Here is a 16,108-nt window from a genome sequence, read left to right on the forward strand (position 1 = left end):
AATTGATAATTGTAATTTCACTTAAGGCGAATGCCATGTCTTAAGAATTGCATAGTTTTTCATAAAGTCTTCACAAAGCTTAATGAGCCTTATATTTTTAGACTTGATCTAAATACCACAGACCGATTGTATGTTAGATATACGTTCTGGCTTGAATGTCATAAGTAGTATATGCATTAGAAAAACCTAACCTTCAAAATTAAATGTGTTAACTAATTAGGAATTGACATAACTACATAAGAATGTTAATCACAATTTCTTTAAAACCTTTGTTTTTCTTATTGGCAATTTTAATTCTGTCAGTTTAGTTAATTTTATTTTCTTGCAATCTTGGTTCTTTTTTTTTGTCAAAGAATCTTTGTTTTATTTCACAATTTCAAATCTTTTCTAAATATTGTGTTGAATTGGTTTTATATACAAGTTATTCATATCAATCATTGTAGAGATCGACCTTGCTTGAGCAGTGTATATTACAATTATCTTATTCTCTTACAAGTATTTTATAGGTGTTTTAAACTCTTTTCACATGTGGTAAAAATCTTATCAATATGCCATGAAGACACAAAATTCGCGTTTGGTGATATATATTTTACATTTCCAAATTCCTTCGTTGGAATGTTTGTGGTCCAAAAAAATGCCTCCATGCATGTGATCTAATGTTTTTACCCATGCATATTGAGTCTAAAAATCCTCTCTCTAAATCATTGTGAACCTTCCTGTCTTATGATTTAGACCTACTGAACGTTTTTTGTGTTGACGAAAGATAGGATAGCCACACACAACACGGATAAAAAAAAAAAAAAATATATATATATATATATATATATATATATAAATCATTGTGAACCTTCCTGTCTTATCATTTAGACCCAGTGAACGTTTTTTGTGTTGACGAAAGATAGGATAGCCACACACAACACGGAAAAAAAAAAAAAAAAAAATAAATAAATAAATAAAAAAAAATATATATATATATATATATCAAACAATGGTCCCTCATAAAAATCTGAAAGAGGGCAGAGGCCCAACAGAAAAACCAAACAAAAAGACGCGTAAGAAATTCAACAAATACCAAAAGAGAGGTCAATTTACTTGGCTCTTCAGCTCCAGCTGCGTCCGTTGACCTCTGCTGGCAGCCTCCAGGGACCAAGAGGTTAAGTGAGGAGGATGGGGGTCTCGTCTCTTCCACCGTTCATGGCGCCTCCTCCTCATTAGCAAGCGGAGCCATCCAATTCGCCACCGTATTGAATAAGATTGGCCAAATTTTAGGTTGCAATCAAACACAAATATTTCTAATTTTGCTGTATTGGGAGTGCTTTGGTAACTATGGCACTAGAATTTATTGGCGGAACACTGTTTACGCTGCTCTACGACGGCGTTAAGCAAGCGATGAGCAAGAGCAGCACCTTTAAATCCCTTCTGGGAGACCTCAAATCTACACTAGACTCCCTAGTACCCAGAGACATCCAACAAATTGAAGAACATAATGTGGAATTGGGTCTCCCCAACGACGAAATCGAAAGTCTTAAATTGCAGATGGAGGAAGGCGTAAAGCTGGTTGTAAAGTTATCGAATTTTCGAATGTGGAACTATTGCTGTTTGTATGATTATACTGACCAAATTGTTGAGTTGGATAGGGCTCTCAAAAGATTGCTGCAAAAATTGAAGATGCAGGAAGCAAGGGATGTGAAAGAGGTTTTATTGTTGTCGAGGCAAAACCGAGATAAATTGGATGAAGTGAACAGAAGACTGTTGGATATACAGAAATTACTGCAGCAGAGAGCTGGGGAAGGAGGGAATGGCTTGGAGAATTTGGTTTCCGGAAGTAGTACAGAAACCGCTCCGCCAGAGCAAACTCAAGGGAATGGTGGGGAACAAGGTGAGTTGATTGGAACTAAATTTATAGACATGCTTGCTGTCGATTTTCTTTTGCCTTTTTTGGAATATAGCGTTTGTTGTAGCAATAAGCATTACTTAATATTTAGCTAATTTTAGATCAGACATATGGTAATTAACCCGATCATCAGATATTGATTTTGCTTTCCTTGAATATTGACGCCCATGGCTAGCAAGTGCTTAAGACCCTTCTTTGATAGTAGCATGTAAGATTTTCGACTCCCTTATGAAACTTGTTCGTTGATGTACCCGACGATAGACTAAACTTGCAAATAGAGAATAACTAGAAACACACAAGATATATTCTGGTTTGGCAAACTTTTTTTCTTTTCACATATCCTGAACTTTTGATTGAAACAGTTACTAGTTTTCTTATTTTGTTGGTGTTTTAATTATGCAGTGACATCTTTTGATGGAGGAGCTTCTCTAGAAGCAGTGTTTTTGGCTTTGTTTGACGCTGTTATAGGAGCAAAGGACAAGACTGTGATGTTTAAACCACTATTTGAAAATCTTATATCCACCCTAGAATCTTTAAAACCATTGACTGAAGAGGTAACAAAACATAAGAAGATATTAGATCGTGCAGAGGAGCGACTCGAAGATTTTAGAATACACATGGAGAATGGTGTAGAGCTCATAGACAAGTGCGCCAAGGATCACTTGTGGGCCTGCTGCAAACAGTATAAATACACCGACAGGCTTCTCAGATTGGACGAATCTCTTCAAATACTGTTAAATATACTGAAAGTGCTGGTAGCAAGAGATGTGAAGCAGACCTTTGCTTCAGTGCAACATATAGAGGCTGTGATCAAGCAAATTGAAGAAAGTGGTGTGCTTCAAGATCAAATTCAAGCTAGAGGTCGGAATGCATTACCTGAATCTTTATCACCTACAGTTGGATTAGATATGCTGAATGTGCAGGGAACAAGGGATTTGAAGGAGTCATTGCTTTCTGTCGGGGATAAAAAAGCAGGCTGCTGAGAAAATTGAAGGGAGTGGTGTGGTACAGAACCAAAGTGAAATTGAAGGTACTGCAGTACATGAACCTCCATTCTTACAGTTGGATTTGATATAGGAGTCAAACCAACATAGCCATGGTAATTCTGGTATTTTGATGTTATAGATTCTTTTTAGAACTTATTTTGTCATATAACTGAATTTTGAGCTTTATTTACAATTTATAATGGATTTGTCGTGTCTAGGATTGCGTCCAAGTAGCAAACTGTTGACTATCTTGGTGCCTTCAACTTTTCGGACAGGGGGTGAGATCGTGCAGTCCTCCAATCTGAAGGCATTCTGATTTGATGAACTGAAAACAGCCACCCGGAACTTCCATTCTGATTGTATTTTGGGTGAAGGACATTTAGGTTCTGTCTTTAAGGGGTGGGTTGATGAGAATTCACTAACAACTGCCAAGCCTGGTACTGGCATGGTTGTTGCTGTGAAAAGGATTGACCAAGAATATCTGTGGGGGGATCACAGAGAATTGTTGGTGAGTATCACTTCTATCATTTGATGGCCTAAATGCACTTTCCTAATGCATTGTTGATTTGTTTTTGCTCAAAGTCCCCTGTGGATGAATTGTCAAGTTTAGTTAGAAAGACTGATATAATTAAACAGTCTCGATGAATCTTTTGTTAGAATATGAGCACATTATGTAGGAGTACTTTGGCCAGATATTTGAGCTCAAATTGGTTTGAGTCTTATTAGAAGATGTTTGGTTGTCCTAGTTTATAAAGGATTGAGACCAGGAATAGGTCATAAATTACTGGCTTATATTAAAATTGGGAGACAATGTTGGTTTCCTACAAGAATTCTAATTGGAGAATCATACGGATTGTATGTCTATATAACAGAGGTCACTGCTCTCAGAGTAAAACTGGCTCATAATTGGACTTAGACCTATTGTGAGTCGAGCATGTTGTTTTTGCAAGAGAGAAGAAGCTTACAATTGAAGTTAGCTATGACTTCACCTTCTTTGATCTTTAAAGGTCAGATTATTCTTACATTTTTCTCCTTAATAGTTGTTACAAATAGATAGTCTTACACGTGACATTTTTAGAGAATCATTTATTAATTTTGTGGAGCCTCTTGAACAATAGGCGGAAATCAGCTACCATGGGCAGCTGCATCACGAAAATCTTGTGAGGTTGATTGGTTACTGCTTAGAGGATGACCTACCGACTTTTGGTGTATGAATATATACCTTGCGGAAGCTTGGATAGACATTAGCAGTGAGTTATGAACTTCCTTCACTCTTTAGCCATTTGATCTTTAAAATCAGCATTACCGTTGCTAAGGAGATCAACTGTTTCACTACAAAGTATAATTTAGATACCTAAATGTTGTTGGTGGAACAGAGTCTTCTTCTTCTCAACCACTTCCGTGGAACCTTCGTATGAGGATTGCCCTTGGTGCTGCTAAGGGTCTAGCATTTCTTCACAGTGCTGAGAGGAGAGTGATGTTTCGTCACTTCAAAACTTCTGATATCCTGCTGGATTCGGTAAGTGAAACTTTTAGCACGGTTGTCTCTGAAATTATACCTTTCAATCAAAATGATTTATGAAATAGAAAATTCAATTTAGTCCTTGAAAATGGGTTTTGCAAATCAATTTAATCGTTTCGTTGTATTTATGTCAAAGTTTCTATTAGTGTGGGTCTTACACAACCAATCATATGGCGCCATGTAAATCAATCATAAAAACCAATTTTTTAAAAGATTAAAAACTAAAACTAAAAAAAAAAAAAGGAAAAAGAAAAAAGAAACATCGTCTTCTTCATTGAGACACACGCAGCCTCCCAATTCATCTCCGCCGTCCGTTGCCAAGATTGACGGCAGTGAGAAAGCCATAATAGCCGATTGGACCGGACATGAAGTCGATGCAGATTCAACATGAGGAGAAGATTGTGAACTACCACGACAGCGACGAGACAAGGCTTTTTTTTTTCCCTCTCTCTCTCGATGAAGCTGAAGCCCAATCTCCTAGCCGATGAATTTGAGATCCCAAGTTTGTTACCTGTTGTTTGGTTGCTGGGAAAATCTAACTGATTGGAATTGCTTGAAAAAGATCTCCAATTCTCCACCTGAGTGAGAGATGAAGACAACAATATTGTTCTTTTTATTTTTATTTTTTTAACACTTTTAGTTCAACAAAAAAAACCTGTTTTAATAAATAGTTTTTTTATAGTTTATTTACATGGCGCCATATGATTAGATATGATGACCTACTCGGTGCCATATCACTACACTAACAAAAAAAATTGACGGAAAGACAACGGAAGGACTAAATTGATTTGGGAGATATATTTTTAGGGACCAAATTGATTGATTTTTTTATTTCAGAGACAATTTTGATTGAAATGTCCAATTTTTGGGAACCAACCGTGATAAAAACCCTTTTAACTATTTTTTCTTCTTCTGGAAGAGTTAGTGTAGATTTGCTCACACATCAAATTTTAATTGAAAAACAACAGATGAACAATGCTAAACTTACAGATTTTGGTCTGGCCATGGGTTAGCCAGCCGGTGATAAAACCCATGTCTCAACAAACTGGCCATGGGTTGAACAGTACTTTAGTTTACAGTATTGAGTTCACTTACAAAAGCAAACTACCCCGAAAAGGGGGAAAACATGTGTACGTTTTGAATGGCCATGTTCTGTTTCTTGCAATATTTTGTGTTTGCGCCATCAACTTCATGTATTATTAATCAGTTCAGTTCAATTTGACCACTTAAAACAACATCCAAAATATTTTCAGCTGAAAACTAGAGCTACGCTTCCATCATCTTTAGAATAAAAAGGTGATTGTTTCATGGATTAGGACATTCTCCATCCTTTATTTGCATTACAGATAAGTGTTGTAGGTTAAAATTGTATGGGAACAAATTGTTCTACTTAGATTATACTTCTAAGAGGCTTCGTCTCCACCACTCTTCACCTTCACCAGTGTTGCAGCTACCACAATGCATTATTTTTATCTTAGATTTGATCTACAATGCATGATCACTCCCTTCTGATCCTTTTTTTTTCTTCTGTACTTTTGTTTTTTTAGGTTTTTTAACTGCCAAAAGTGATGTGAATAGTTTTGGGGTTGTTCTGCTCGAAATGTTGTCTGGCAGACCAGTTGTGGACAAGAATCGGCCATCCAAAGAACACAATTTAGTTGAATGGGCCAAGCCTTACCTTGCCAGCAAAAGCAAAGTTTTCAAAATTTTTGATGCTCGTTTTGAAGGCCAGTACCCTTCTAGTGATGCTCGCGAAGTAGTTAAACTAGCAATTCAATGCTTAGCAGACGACCCCAAGTCTAGGCCAAACATGAACGACGTGGTAAAAACATTGGAGCAGCTTCAGAAAAGTGAACCTTCCCTAAGTGCCGGCTGATCAAAGGTAAGAGCTCTTGTACTTACGAAGATTATTCGAGAAAGGTGATTCCTTAGTTGGCAATGCACATATGTATATGCTTATTTATGCCTCAGAAGAGGGTAAAGAAATAACGTTTGAGCATCCACACACATTAATGAACTGTGAAGAACAAAGTAAGAAGATTGAAAGGGTAGACAGTTTACAATTTTTTCATCTTCATGAAACCATTTAGTTGATTTTCAACAATTAATCAAATAATAGTAATTGAATTCAATTTGGACAATTAAATTGCAGATTATCAAGCGCTGTAAGGGATGCTCACTTGCCATTGCATTGGTCGGGAGATCTCTTTGCGGTCAGCCATTAGAAATCTGGCAGAAAAGAGTAGTGGAATGGTGCAAGGGTTCATCTAGTCTTGTTTCTGACAAGGATTTGCTTGCTTGCCTCCATAGCAGCTTAGATGCCTTGGATAAAGAAAAGGCTATCATCAAGGAACGTTTCCTCTTAAGGCCATGATCCTTCATCAATGAGTGTTGGTGCAAAGTCTCATGTTTGATTTTTTTTCTTTCGTAATTTACTTCTATTTATGGTTTATGTGTTTGTAAATAACATCGCAGCACTGTAGAATTATTATAACTATTCTTTATGGAGAGAAAAAAAATGTATTAATTTATGTAATATGTGGGATTTCTAAGCCTTTCTATTGTTTTGTGGGTGATTTGTCCGCAGTGCAAGTTTCCTGGAAATTGCATATCATTTGGCCTTAGATGCTGTTTGTTTCCTTCTTTTTCTTTTATGCTTTTGCTTGTTTACGTCGGCAATATGATGTAATAAACTCGTCAATGTGGCCCTACTAGGTTGTTTCAATGCGCTTTCCAAATTGGGGCAGGATCTTTTTCGGATCCTCTTTGTAGAAATTGAAAATCAATTAATGATGTTCATTCATTGTACATCGTACGGTTAGTTTTCGTTAAGTACTATTTATATTCAATTTAAAATAATTTCTAACCGCACGATATACGATAAACAGACACAATTGATGGATCATCCGGATCCCCATAAAGATGATCCGTATTCCTTCCAATTTATACACCAACCAAGTTTTGCAAATAAAATTTTCTTTTTTCGTTGACCATGAATATATATATATATATGTATGTATGTATGTATGTATATATATATGTACGTATGTATTCTTGCTTATCTTCTCTTCAAGTTGAATCATTTTGCTTTGTGTTTGGTTTTGATTTTATTCTTGCTTATCTTCTCTTCAAGTTGAATCATTTTGCTTTGTGTTTGGTTTTGATTTTCTTGATACGTTGTTTTCTTCTCGGCTACCAACTCAACACTTGAGAGTAGCCTTGCCTATTAACCCGAGCTCGAATCCCTCTCCCTGCAGTTTAGATTAGTTGAAGGCGAATTAGCGCTTGTATAAAAAGAAAGCAGTCTCTCCCTGGTTTCAAATGCATTCATGAATCTGTGATCCAAAGAATTGCCCTCTTGTTTTAGAATTTAAATTTCAGAGCTGGGTGATTGCTGTTGTCGTTGTAATTATGGAAGCGGCGGTCATTACGTCAATTATAGTGCCTGCTGCAAAAAAAGCATTTGGATTCCTGTTTGGTGCCGCCAGAAAGGCGCATAAGACGGCTAAGATGTTTCCAGAACTCCACAACAAGCTCAGTTCGATGCTAAAGTCTCTAGAGTCTCGGAGACCATTGATCGCACAGATAAACCAAACCGGAACCAATTCGGTTCCTGAAACGTTTACAAGGACAATGGAGGATGGCAAGAAGCTGGTCGAAAGGTGCAACAAGGTTTCCCACGGGATGTGGAACATATGGGAACAGCGTAAATATGCGAATAAAATTATGGAATGGGAGAAATCTCTTCAAATACTCTTGCCTCAGCTGAATTCTGCAAATCTTGTGGCACAAAATCAAATCCAAAACCTTATTACAACTAGGTATGCAGTTCCTTACCTTCCATCCGATACGCTTCGGCTGGATGCACAATTGGCTGAGATCAAGATGAAATTCCTTACGGACAACGCGCCATCAATGCTTGTGCTCACTGCTCCGCCAGGGTGTGGGAAAACCTATATGGCAAAAATGCTTTGTCATGATCAACAAGTCAAAGGTATGTCTATAAGGTACCGTTTGGTACGTGGGACGGCACGGAACAGAGTGGGATAAGGCGTTCCGTCCCACGTTTGGTGCGCCTAAAACGGGTGGAACGAGCTGTTCCACGGGACGAGTTTTGAGTGAATTTTCGTTCCACCTCACCCCCCCTGGAACAACACGTTCCACATCCGTGGAACACAAAATTATAACCTCTCCGTCTCCTTCTTCTTCCTCCTTGTTTCCATCCGAGGGCATCTTTACTCCCACTCCGTTCCGTTCCGTCCTGTCCCGTCCCGTCCCGTCCCATTCCGTTCTGTCCCGTCCTGTCTGCATACCAAACGATACCTAAAGTTTTTATGCGTTGTGGCTAACATTTTTTAGATGCGCATACTCGATGATATAATTGATTATGCGCATTTACAATTGTCAATGTGTGGTCGATAGTTTGTCCGCAAGAACATCTAATCACAACTGCTACCTATGTACTAATGATATCAGTTATTTTCCATCTTTTTTTCTTCTAATTAGTAATGCTGTTTTCCTGGCCAGCTAAATTCAAGGACAATATCTTCTTTACCACGGTTTCCGAAAACCCCAACATTGATGTCCAAGAATTCTGCCAACATGCCGGATTCAGGTCACCTGCTTTAGAAAATGAAGAAATTGCGGCTGGGCAAAATCCTTTCCTATTAATCTTGGATGATGTTCCGTCTACATCAGAATCCCTTCTTCACGAGTTTAATCAAATCAACATTTCAGATTCCAAGATTTTGGTGACATCAAGATGCCATTTTCCGAAATTCGGGTCTCCATATGAATTACAAGCATTGAGTAAAGACGATGCACTGACTCTTTTTCGTCGTTCAGCATTCCCGCCAAATACGAGCTTCAACGAAGCTGATTTTCAGCAAGAGTTGAATGAGGTGATTTATTAGTTTGAATTTCTAACATACATGCTTATATATACATTCTTGCTTATCAAAAATATAACTTATTACACAAATCACCCATGCACACAAGTGAACCCGTAGATTTTACCATATCTGTAAATAGTTATTCACCTTATTTGGGAAAATTGGGCTGCAGATAGTAAACCACTGTAAGAAATTTCCACTTGCCATTACAACGATAGGAGGGTCGCTTTGTAATCAGCCTATAGAGAAATGGAGACTCAAATGCACAGAATTATATCAAGGTTCTATTCTTGAGTCAGAGGAAAGTTTGCGTGTAGCCCTCCAAGGTTGCTTAGATGACTTGAATAAAGGAATGGCTACTGTCAAGGATTGTTTCAAAGACCTTGGTTTATTTCCCAAAAACCAAAGAATCCCCGTTGCTGCCCTCCTTGATATGTGGACAGAGTTATATGAGGGAGCAAATGATAACATGTCAATGGTGAACCTCTATGAGCTCACCATCCGCAATTTGGCCAGTATTGTAATCACAAGGTATTCAAACCTTACTTTGATAACTAATTCACTATTGTGATCTGCACGTTTCAGAAATTTCTTCTGTGAAACTAAATTTTGGATCACCACCAGGAATAAGGGTATGGATGGCTACTATGGTGAACACTTTGTTATCCAACATGATATGCTTAAATTGCTATCAATCCTTGAGAGTAGTGATGATCCGATAGGACATAGACTGATTATAGACATACGTGAAGGGGAGCTTCCAACATGGTGGACGGAGAAGCAGCAGAAAACGAATAAGGCTCGCTTGGTATCTGTCTCAACTGGTTGGCATCTCCGAACTCTCTTTAGAAAATAGATACGTACATACATACATACAATCATGTACTACAAGCTCACAAACATAATTTCACATTAATTTCTCCCCACAGTGTCATCATATAGCACATTGTTTATTTGCAGGCGAATCGTCTTCAACAGAGTGGCACAACATGGATCTACCAAAAGGCGAGGTTCTAGTTTTGAATTTTCAAGCAAAGAACTATGCCTTACCCAAGTTCATGAAGAAAATGTGCAAGTTGAAGGTTCTAATAGTCACAAATGATGGCTTCTCACCTGCTGAGCTAAGCAACTTTGAACTGCTGTGTTCTTTATCTAATCTAAAGAGACTAAGATTAGAGCGTATTTCAATTCCTTTGATAAGCAAGGAGAGCATTCAATCAAAAAAACAGAAGAGCATTCAATCGAATAGTCTAAAGAAGATATCTTTATTCATGTGTAACGTCAGAGAAGCATTTGGAAACTCTTCCATCCAAATTTTTGAGACATTCCCATACCTAGAGGAGTTGCACATCGACTATTGTAACGATTTGGAGAAATTGCCTGCCAAGCTATGTGATCTTATCCGCCTAAAAGTTCTCAGCATCACCAACTGTCATAAGCTATCTGTCTTGCCTGAAGACATCGGAAAGCTGGAGAATTTGGAAGTGTTGAGGCTAAGGTCCTGCACAGACTTGGAAGAACTTCCAGGCTCGATTGAGAAACTCAGTAAGTTGTACTTTCTTGACATATGTAATTGTTTCAGCATTAAGAAGTTGCCCGAATGCATTGGTAAGATGAATGGTTTAAGAAAAATCAACATGGCACAATGTTCAAGATTGAATGAGCTGCCTGTGTCAGTGTATGATCTTGATCAGCAATTAGAGAAAGTGACATGTGACGAAGGCGCAAGAAATTTATGGGAATCTGTCTTATCAAATCTCGACAAAATAACGGTGGCTAAAGAAGAATTCAACCTGAATTGGCTCCACAGACCTCAGAATTGAGAGCTCTCTTTCCACAATAAGTATTGGAGCAAATGTCCTGTGTGTGATTTGTATGGTTTATTCTTCCCTGTTTCTCATTTGGTGTTTGTATGAGATATTGCATCATTCCACTGTCTTGGATTTCCCTGAGTTTCTTCTCCATATACTGTTGAAATGGTACTAGGCCATGATCTTTTTGTTTAATTTCTTGAAGGTTTTAGCTTTCAAGAATTGGGGATTCGAAGAATAAGAAATGCAGAGAGGCAGAAGTGAGAGAGTAATTTTTTTTCATTGTAATTCATACATCCAAAACCCTAGCATATAGAAGGCTTGGAGTGGTCCTATTTTTCAGGGATCAATCTCAGTCCTCTAGAGCATCAGGAGTTGTGATCCTTTCACTTGGGAATGGATCCAGCAACACAATACATTCAAGGGATGAGAACAAACACAGCTGTTCATCTTTCTTGAAATTGTAACTCTACTAGCCGTTGGATATTTAAACATAATGGCTAATATTAAAAATAGAAACTTCCATCATCTTCGATTTCTTCAAGTTCATCTGCAGGATTTGTCATCTGTAGGTTGATTTCAAGTCTATGAGAAGCTTAATTCTCAACAGCCTCTCCTAAGTTGCTCACTGGCTTCACTCCAAGCTTATGCCTCAAGTAATTGAATATTTCTCTAGGCAGTGCCTTAGTAAAAATATTTGCGAGTTGTTACTCACTTCTGCGAAACTTCACATTAATCACCCCTTCTTGTAATGCTTCTCTAATGAAGTGAAACTTCCTATTTATGTGTCTAGTTTTCTAGTTGAAGACAAGGTTCTTCACCATAGAAATTGTACACATGTTATCACAAAATAAAGGTGTTGCATCAGTTTGCATTTCCTCAAAATCATCAAGAACAAATCTCAGCCAAATTGATTGAGCAGTTGCTTCTACTGCTGATACATAATCAGCTTCAGCAATTGATAGAGCAACTGTGTTTTGCTTCACAGACGCCCATGAAAACACTCCACTCCCAAAGCTAAATGCATATCCATAGGTGCTTTTGCTATCAACTTCACTTCTTACCCAATCAGCATAATAGAAGCCAACAAGAATTGTTGTCTTGTCTTTCACATATTCAATTCCATAATTTATTGTACCCTGCACATATCTCAAGATTCTCTTTGCTACTCCAAAATGCTTCTTTGTAGGACATTTCATAAACCTTGATAGTAGACTAGCAGCATACATCAAATTTGGTCTAGTTGCTGTCAAATACAACAAGCTATCTACAATCTTTCTATACTTGTTTTCATCTACCAACTCACTTCCATCCACATTCTTGAGTTTTTCTCCTATAGGTAATGGAATTGACACAAGCTTGCAGTCTTCAAGACCAAATTTCACCAGGAGTGACTTTGCGTACTTACTTTGATGAATGAATACACCCTTATCAATTTGTAGTATTCCCATTCCCAAGAAATGGTGAAGCAGCCCCAAATCAGACATCTCATATCTCAGCATCATTTCTCTTTTGAACTCACTGAGTAATCTCTCACTACTTCCAGTGTATACAATATCATCAATATACAATGACACAATGAGCAATCCTCATTCTTCATCAGATCTTGTATATAGTGTAACCTCACTAGTGCTTCTCTTGAACTTACAATTAATCAAGTGGGTATCAATCTCACTATATTAGGCTCTATGAGCCTATTTTAAACCATATAATGCTTTCCTTAGCTTGTAAATCTTATGGTTAGCATTCTTTAATTCAAAGCCTTTAGGTTGCTCAGTGTACACTTCTTTAAGCACTCCATTTAGGAATGCTGATTTGACATCTAACCGAAATAGCTTCTACCATTTTTGTGCTGCAAGGGCAATGAGAGTTCGAATTGTGTCCAACCTTTGCCATTGGGGTAAAGGCTTCATTATAGTCACTACCAGGCTTTTGAGCATAACCTTTTGCAACAAGTCTAGCCTTGTGCCTTTAGACAGTTCCATCCAAATTCAACTTGGTTTTAAGCACCCATTTAACTTCTATGATAGCCTTATCTGCAGGTCTATCTATTAGCTGCCATGTGTCATTTTTCTCAATCATTCAATCTCAGCATTCATAGCCTCTTGCCAAGCTTAATCATGTGCTGCTTCTTAATAGTTTTCTGGTTCAACAACGCACATGTGACATCTTGCATATATTTCATCCAAGCTTTTCATCTTCACATGTGTTGAACTAGGAGTTGAATTTCGACTTTGAGTTTCACTCTTGAATTTTCACCTTGAGTTTCACTCATGCTAGTGGATGAACTGGCATAACTTAAAATTCGTTAGGGACTCTAAGTAGTTTCAACTTGAGTTTCATAATTTGAATTTTCCTACATATCAGTACCATACACATCATTTCCCAAGATAAAAGGTATTGAGAGTGTTTCAACTTGCCTGCATTCCCAATTCCAAGACCGATCTTCATTGAACACCACACTTCTAAAGAGGATAATTTTCTTGGATTGAAAGTCATAAACTCTATAGCCTTTCTCACAGCAGTCATATCACATGAAAATGCCGTTGCTTGCCTTTTCATCAAATTTATGCCTTAGTTGTGATGGAATATATGTGTAACATATGCAACCAAACACTTTCAAATGCTTTATGCCAGGTTTTCTACATGTGAAAGCTTCAAATGGGGTTTTGTCTTTCGCTGCAGTTGGAAGACATCTATTTTGCAAATACATTGCAGTCCCAAGTGCTTCGCCCAAAATCTCATAAGAATGTTCTTCTCATCCATCATTGACCTTGCCATTTCTCCAATGGTTATATTTCTTCTCTTAACAACTCCATTCTACTGAGGTGAGTAGGCAAAAGTTAATTGCCTCTCCATTCCTATGTTAGAACAAAAATCTAAAAACTCATGAGAAATGTATTCACCTCCTCTGTCGCTTCATAAATTTCTTTAAATTGAACCCACCTTGCTCCACAAAAGCTTTAATTTTTTTAGACACATTAAAAAAAAAAAAAAAAGAAAAAAGAAACATCGTCTTCTTCATTGAGACACACGCAGCCTCCCAATTCATCTCCGCCGTCCGTTGCCAAGATTGACGGCAGTGAGAAAGCCATAATAGCCGATTGGACCGGACATGAAGTCGATGCAGATTCAACATGAGGAGAAGATTGTGAACTACCACGACAGCGACGAGACAAGGCTTTTTTTTTTTTTCCCTCTCTCTCGATGAAGCTGAAGCCCAATCTCCTAGCCGTTGAATTTGAGATCCCAAGCTTGTTACCTGTTGTTTGGTTGCTGGGAAAATCTAATTGATTGGAATTGCTTGAAAAAGATCTCCAATTCTCCACCTGAGTGAGAGATGAAGACAACAATGTTGTTCTTTTTATTTTTATTTTTTTAACACTTTTAGTTCAACGAAAAAAACCCTGTTTTAATAAGTAGTTTTTTATAGTTTATTTACATGGCGCCATATGATTAGATAGGATGACCTACTCGGTGCCACATCACTACACTAATGGAAAATTTGACAGAAAGACAACGGAAGGACTAAATTGATTTGGGAGATCTATTTTTAGGGACCAAATTGATTGATTTTTTTATTTCAGGGACAATTTTGATTGAAATGTCCAATTTTTGGGAACCAACCGTGATAAAAACCCTTTTAACTTTTTTTTTTTTTTTTTTTTCTTTTTTCTTCTTCTGGAAGAGTTAGTGTAGATTTGCTCACACATCAAATTTTAATTGAAAAACAACAGATGAACAATGCTAAACATACAGATTTTGGTCTGGCCAGGGGTTGGCCAGCCGGTGATAAAACCCATGTCTCAACAAACGGGTATGCAGCTCCTGAGTATATAGCCACAGGTACTTTAGTTTACAGTATTGAGTTCACTTACAAAAGCAAACTACCCCGAAAAGGGGGAAAGCACGTTTTGAATGGCCATGTTCTGTTTCTTGCAATATTTTGTGTTTGCGCCATCAACTTCATGTATTATTAATCAGTTCAGTTCAATTTGACCACTTAAAACAACATCCAAAATATTTTCAGCTGAAAACTAGAGCTACGCTTCCGTCATCTTTAGAATAAAAAGGTGATTGTTTCATGGATTAGGACATTCTCCATCCTTTATTTGCATTACAGATAAGTGTTGTAGGTTAAAATTGTATGGGAACAAATTGTTCTACTTAGATTATACTTTTAAGAGGCTTCGTCTCCACCACTCTTCACCTTCACCAGCGTTGCAGCTACCACAACGCATTATTTTTATCTTAGATTTGATCTACAATGCATGATCACTCCCTTCTGATCCTTTTTTTTTCTTCTGTACTTTTGTTTTTTTAGGTTTTTTAACTGCCAAAAGTGATGTGAATAGTTTTGGGGTTGTTCTGCTCGAAATGTTGTCTGGCAGACCAGTTGTGGACAAGAATCGGCCATCCAAAGAACAAAATTTAGTTAAATGGGACAAGCCTTACCTTGCCAGCAAACGCAAAGTTTTCAAAATTTTTTATGCTCGTTTTGAAGGCCAGTACCCTTCTAGTGATGCTCGCGAAGTAGTTAAACTAGCAATTCAATGCTTAGCAGACGACCCCAAGTCTAGGCCAAACATGAACGACGTGGTAAATACATTGGAGCAGCTTCAGAAAAGTGAACCTTCCCTAAGTGCCGGCTGATCAAAGGTAAGAGCTCTTGTACTTACGAAGATCATTCGAGAAAGGTGATTCCTTAGTTGGCAATGCACATATGTATATGCTTATTTATGCCTCAGAAGAGGGTAAAGAAATAACGTTTGAGCATCCACACACATTAATGAACTGTGAAGAACGAAGTAAGAAGATTGAAAGGGTAGACAATTTACAGTTTTTTCATCTTCATGAAACCATTTAGTTGATTTTCAACAATTAATCAAATAATAGTAATTGAATTCAATTTGGATAATTAAATTGCGGATTATCAAGCGCTTTAAGGGATGCTCACTTGCCATTGCATTGGTCGGGAGATCACTTCACGGTCAGCCATTAGA

At 37.6% G+C, this 16,108-nt stretch overlaps 2 protein-coding genes across 9 annotated transcripts; both read left to right on the forward strand.

Moving 5' to 3' along the window:
- The first annotated feature begins 1,300 nt into the window (after positions 1-1,300).
- On the forward strand, positions 1,301-15,956 carry LOC103941008 (receptor-like cytoplasmic kinase 176). Of its 8 annotated transcripts, none has more exons than XM_048571398.1 (7): positions 1,301-1,879; positions 2,297-2,993; positions 3,099-3,388; positions 3,999-4,130; positions 4,257-4,399; positions 14,843-14,951; positions 15,430-15,956. In XM_048571398.1, exons 4-7 carry the CDS (start codon positions 4,091-4,093, stop codon positions 15,756-15,758), a joined length of 621 nt encoding a protein of 206 aa, XP_048427355.1. In that variant the 5' UTR covers positions 1,301-1,879; positions 2,297-2,993; positions 3,099-3,388; positions 3,999-4,090; the 3' UTR covers positions 15,759-15,956. The 8 variants fall into 8 exon arrangements, with proteins under 8 accessions (XP_048427355.1, XP_048427354.1, XP_048427350.1 ...); XM_048571397.1 differs by having other exon boundaries at positions 3,099-3,887; positions 15,430-15,955; XM_048571393.1 differs by lacking the exons at positions 3,999-4,130; positions 4,257-4,399; positions 14,843-14,951; positions 15,430-15,956 and adding exons at positions 5,950-6,284; positions 6,555-7,026.
- On the forward strand, positions 7,564-11,232 carry LOC103956533 (probable disease resistance protein At5g66900). The gene is made up of 5 exons (XM_048571392.1): positions 7,564-8,396; positions 8,930-9,303; positions 9,467-9,825; positions 9,919-10,118; positions 10,255-11,232. Exons 1-5 carry the CDS (start codon positions 7,814-7,816, stop codon positions 11,115-11,117), a joined length of 2,379 nt encoding a protein of 792 aa, XP_048427349.1. The 5' UTR covers positions 7,564-7,813; the 3' UTR covers positions 11,118-11,232.
- Positions 15,957-16,108: the final 152 nt, after the last annotated feature.

The sequence above is a fragment of a genome, unplaced genomic scaffold (assembly GCF_019419815.1).
Source record: "Pyrus x bretschneideri cultivar Hongxiangsu unplaced genomic scaffold, Pyrus_bretschneideri_v1 Contig59, whole genome shotgun sequence".
Classification (NCBI taxonomy): domain Eukaryota; kingdom Viridiplantae; phylum Streptophyta; class Magnoliopsida; order Rosales; family Rosaceae; genus Pyrus; species Pyrus x bretschneideri.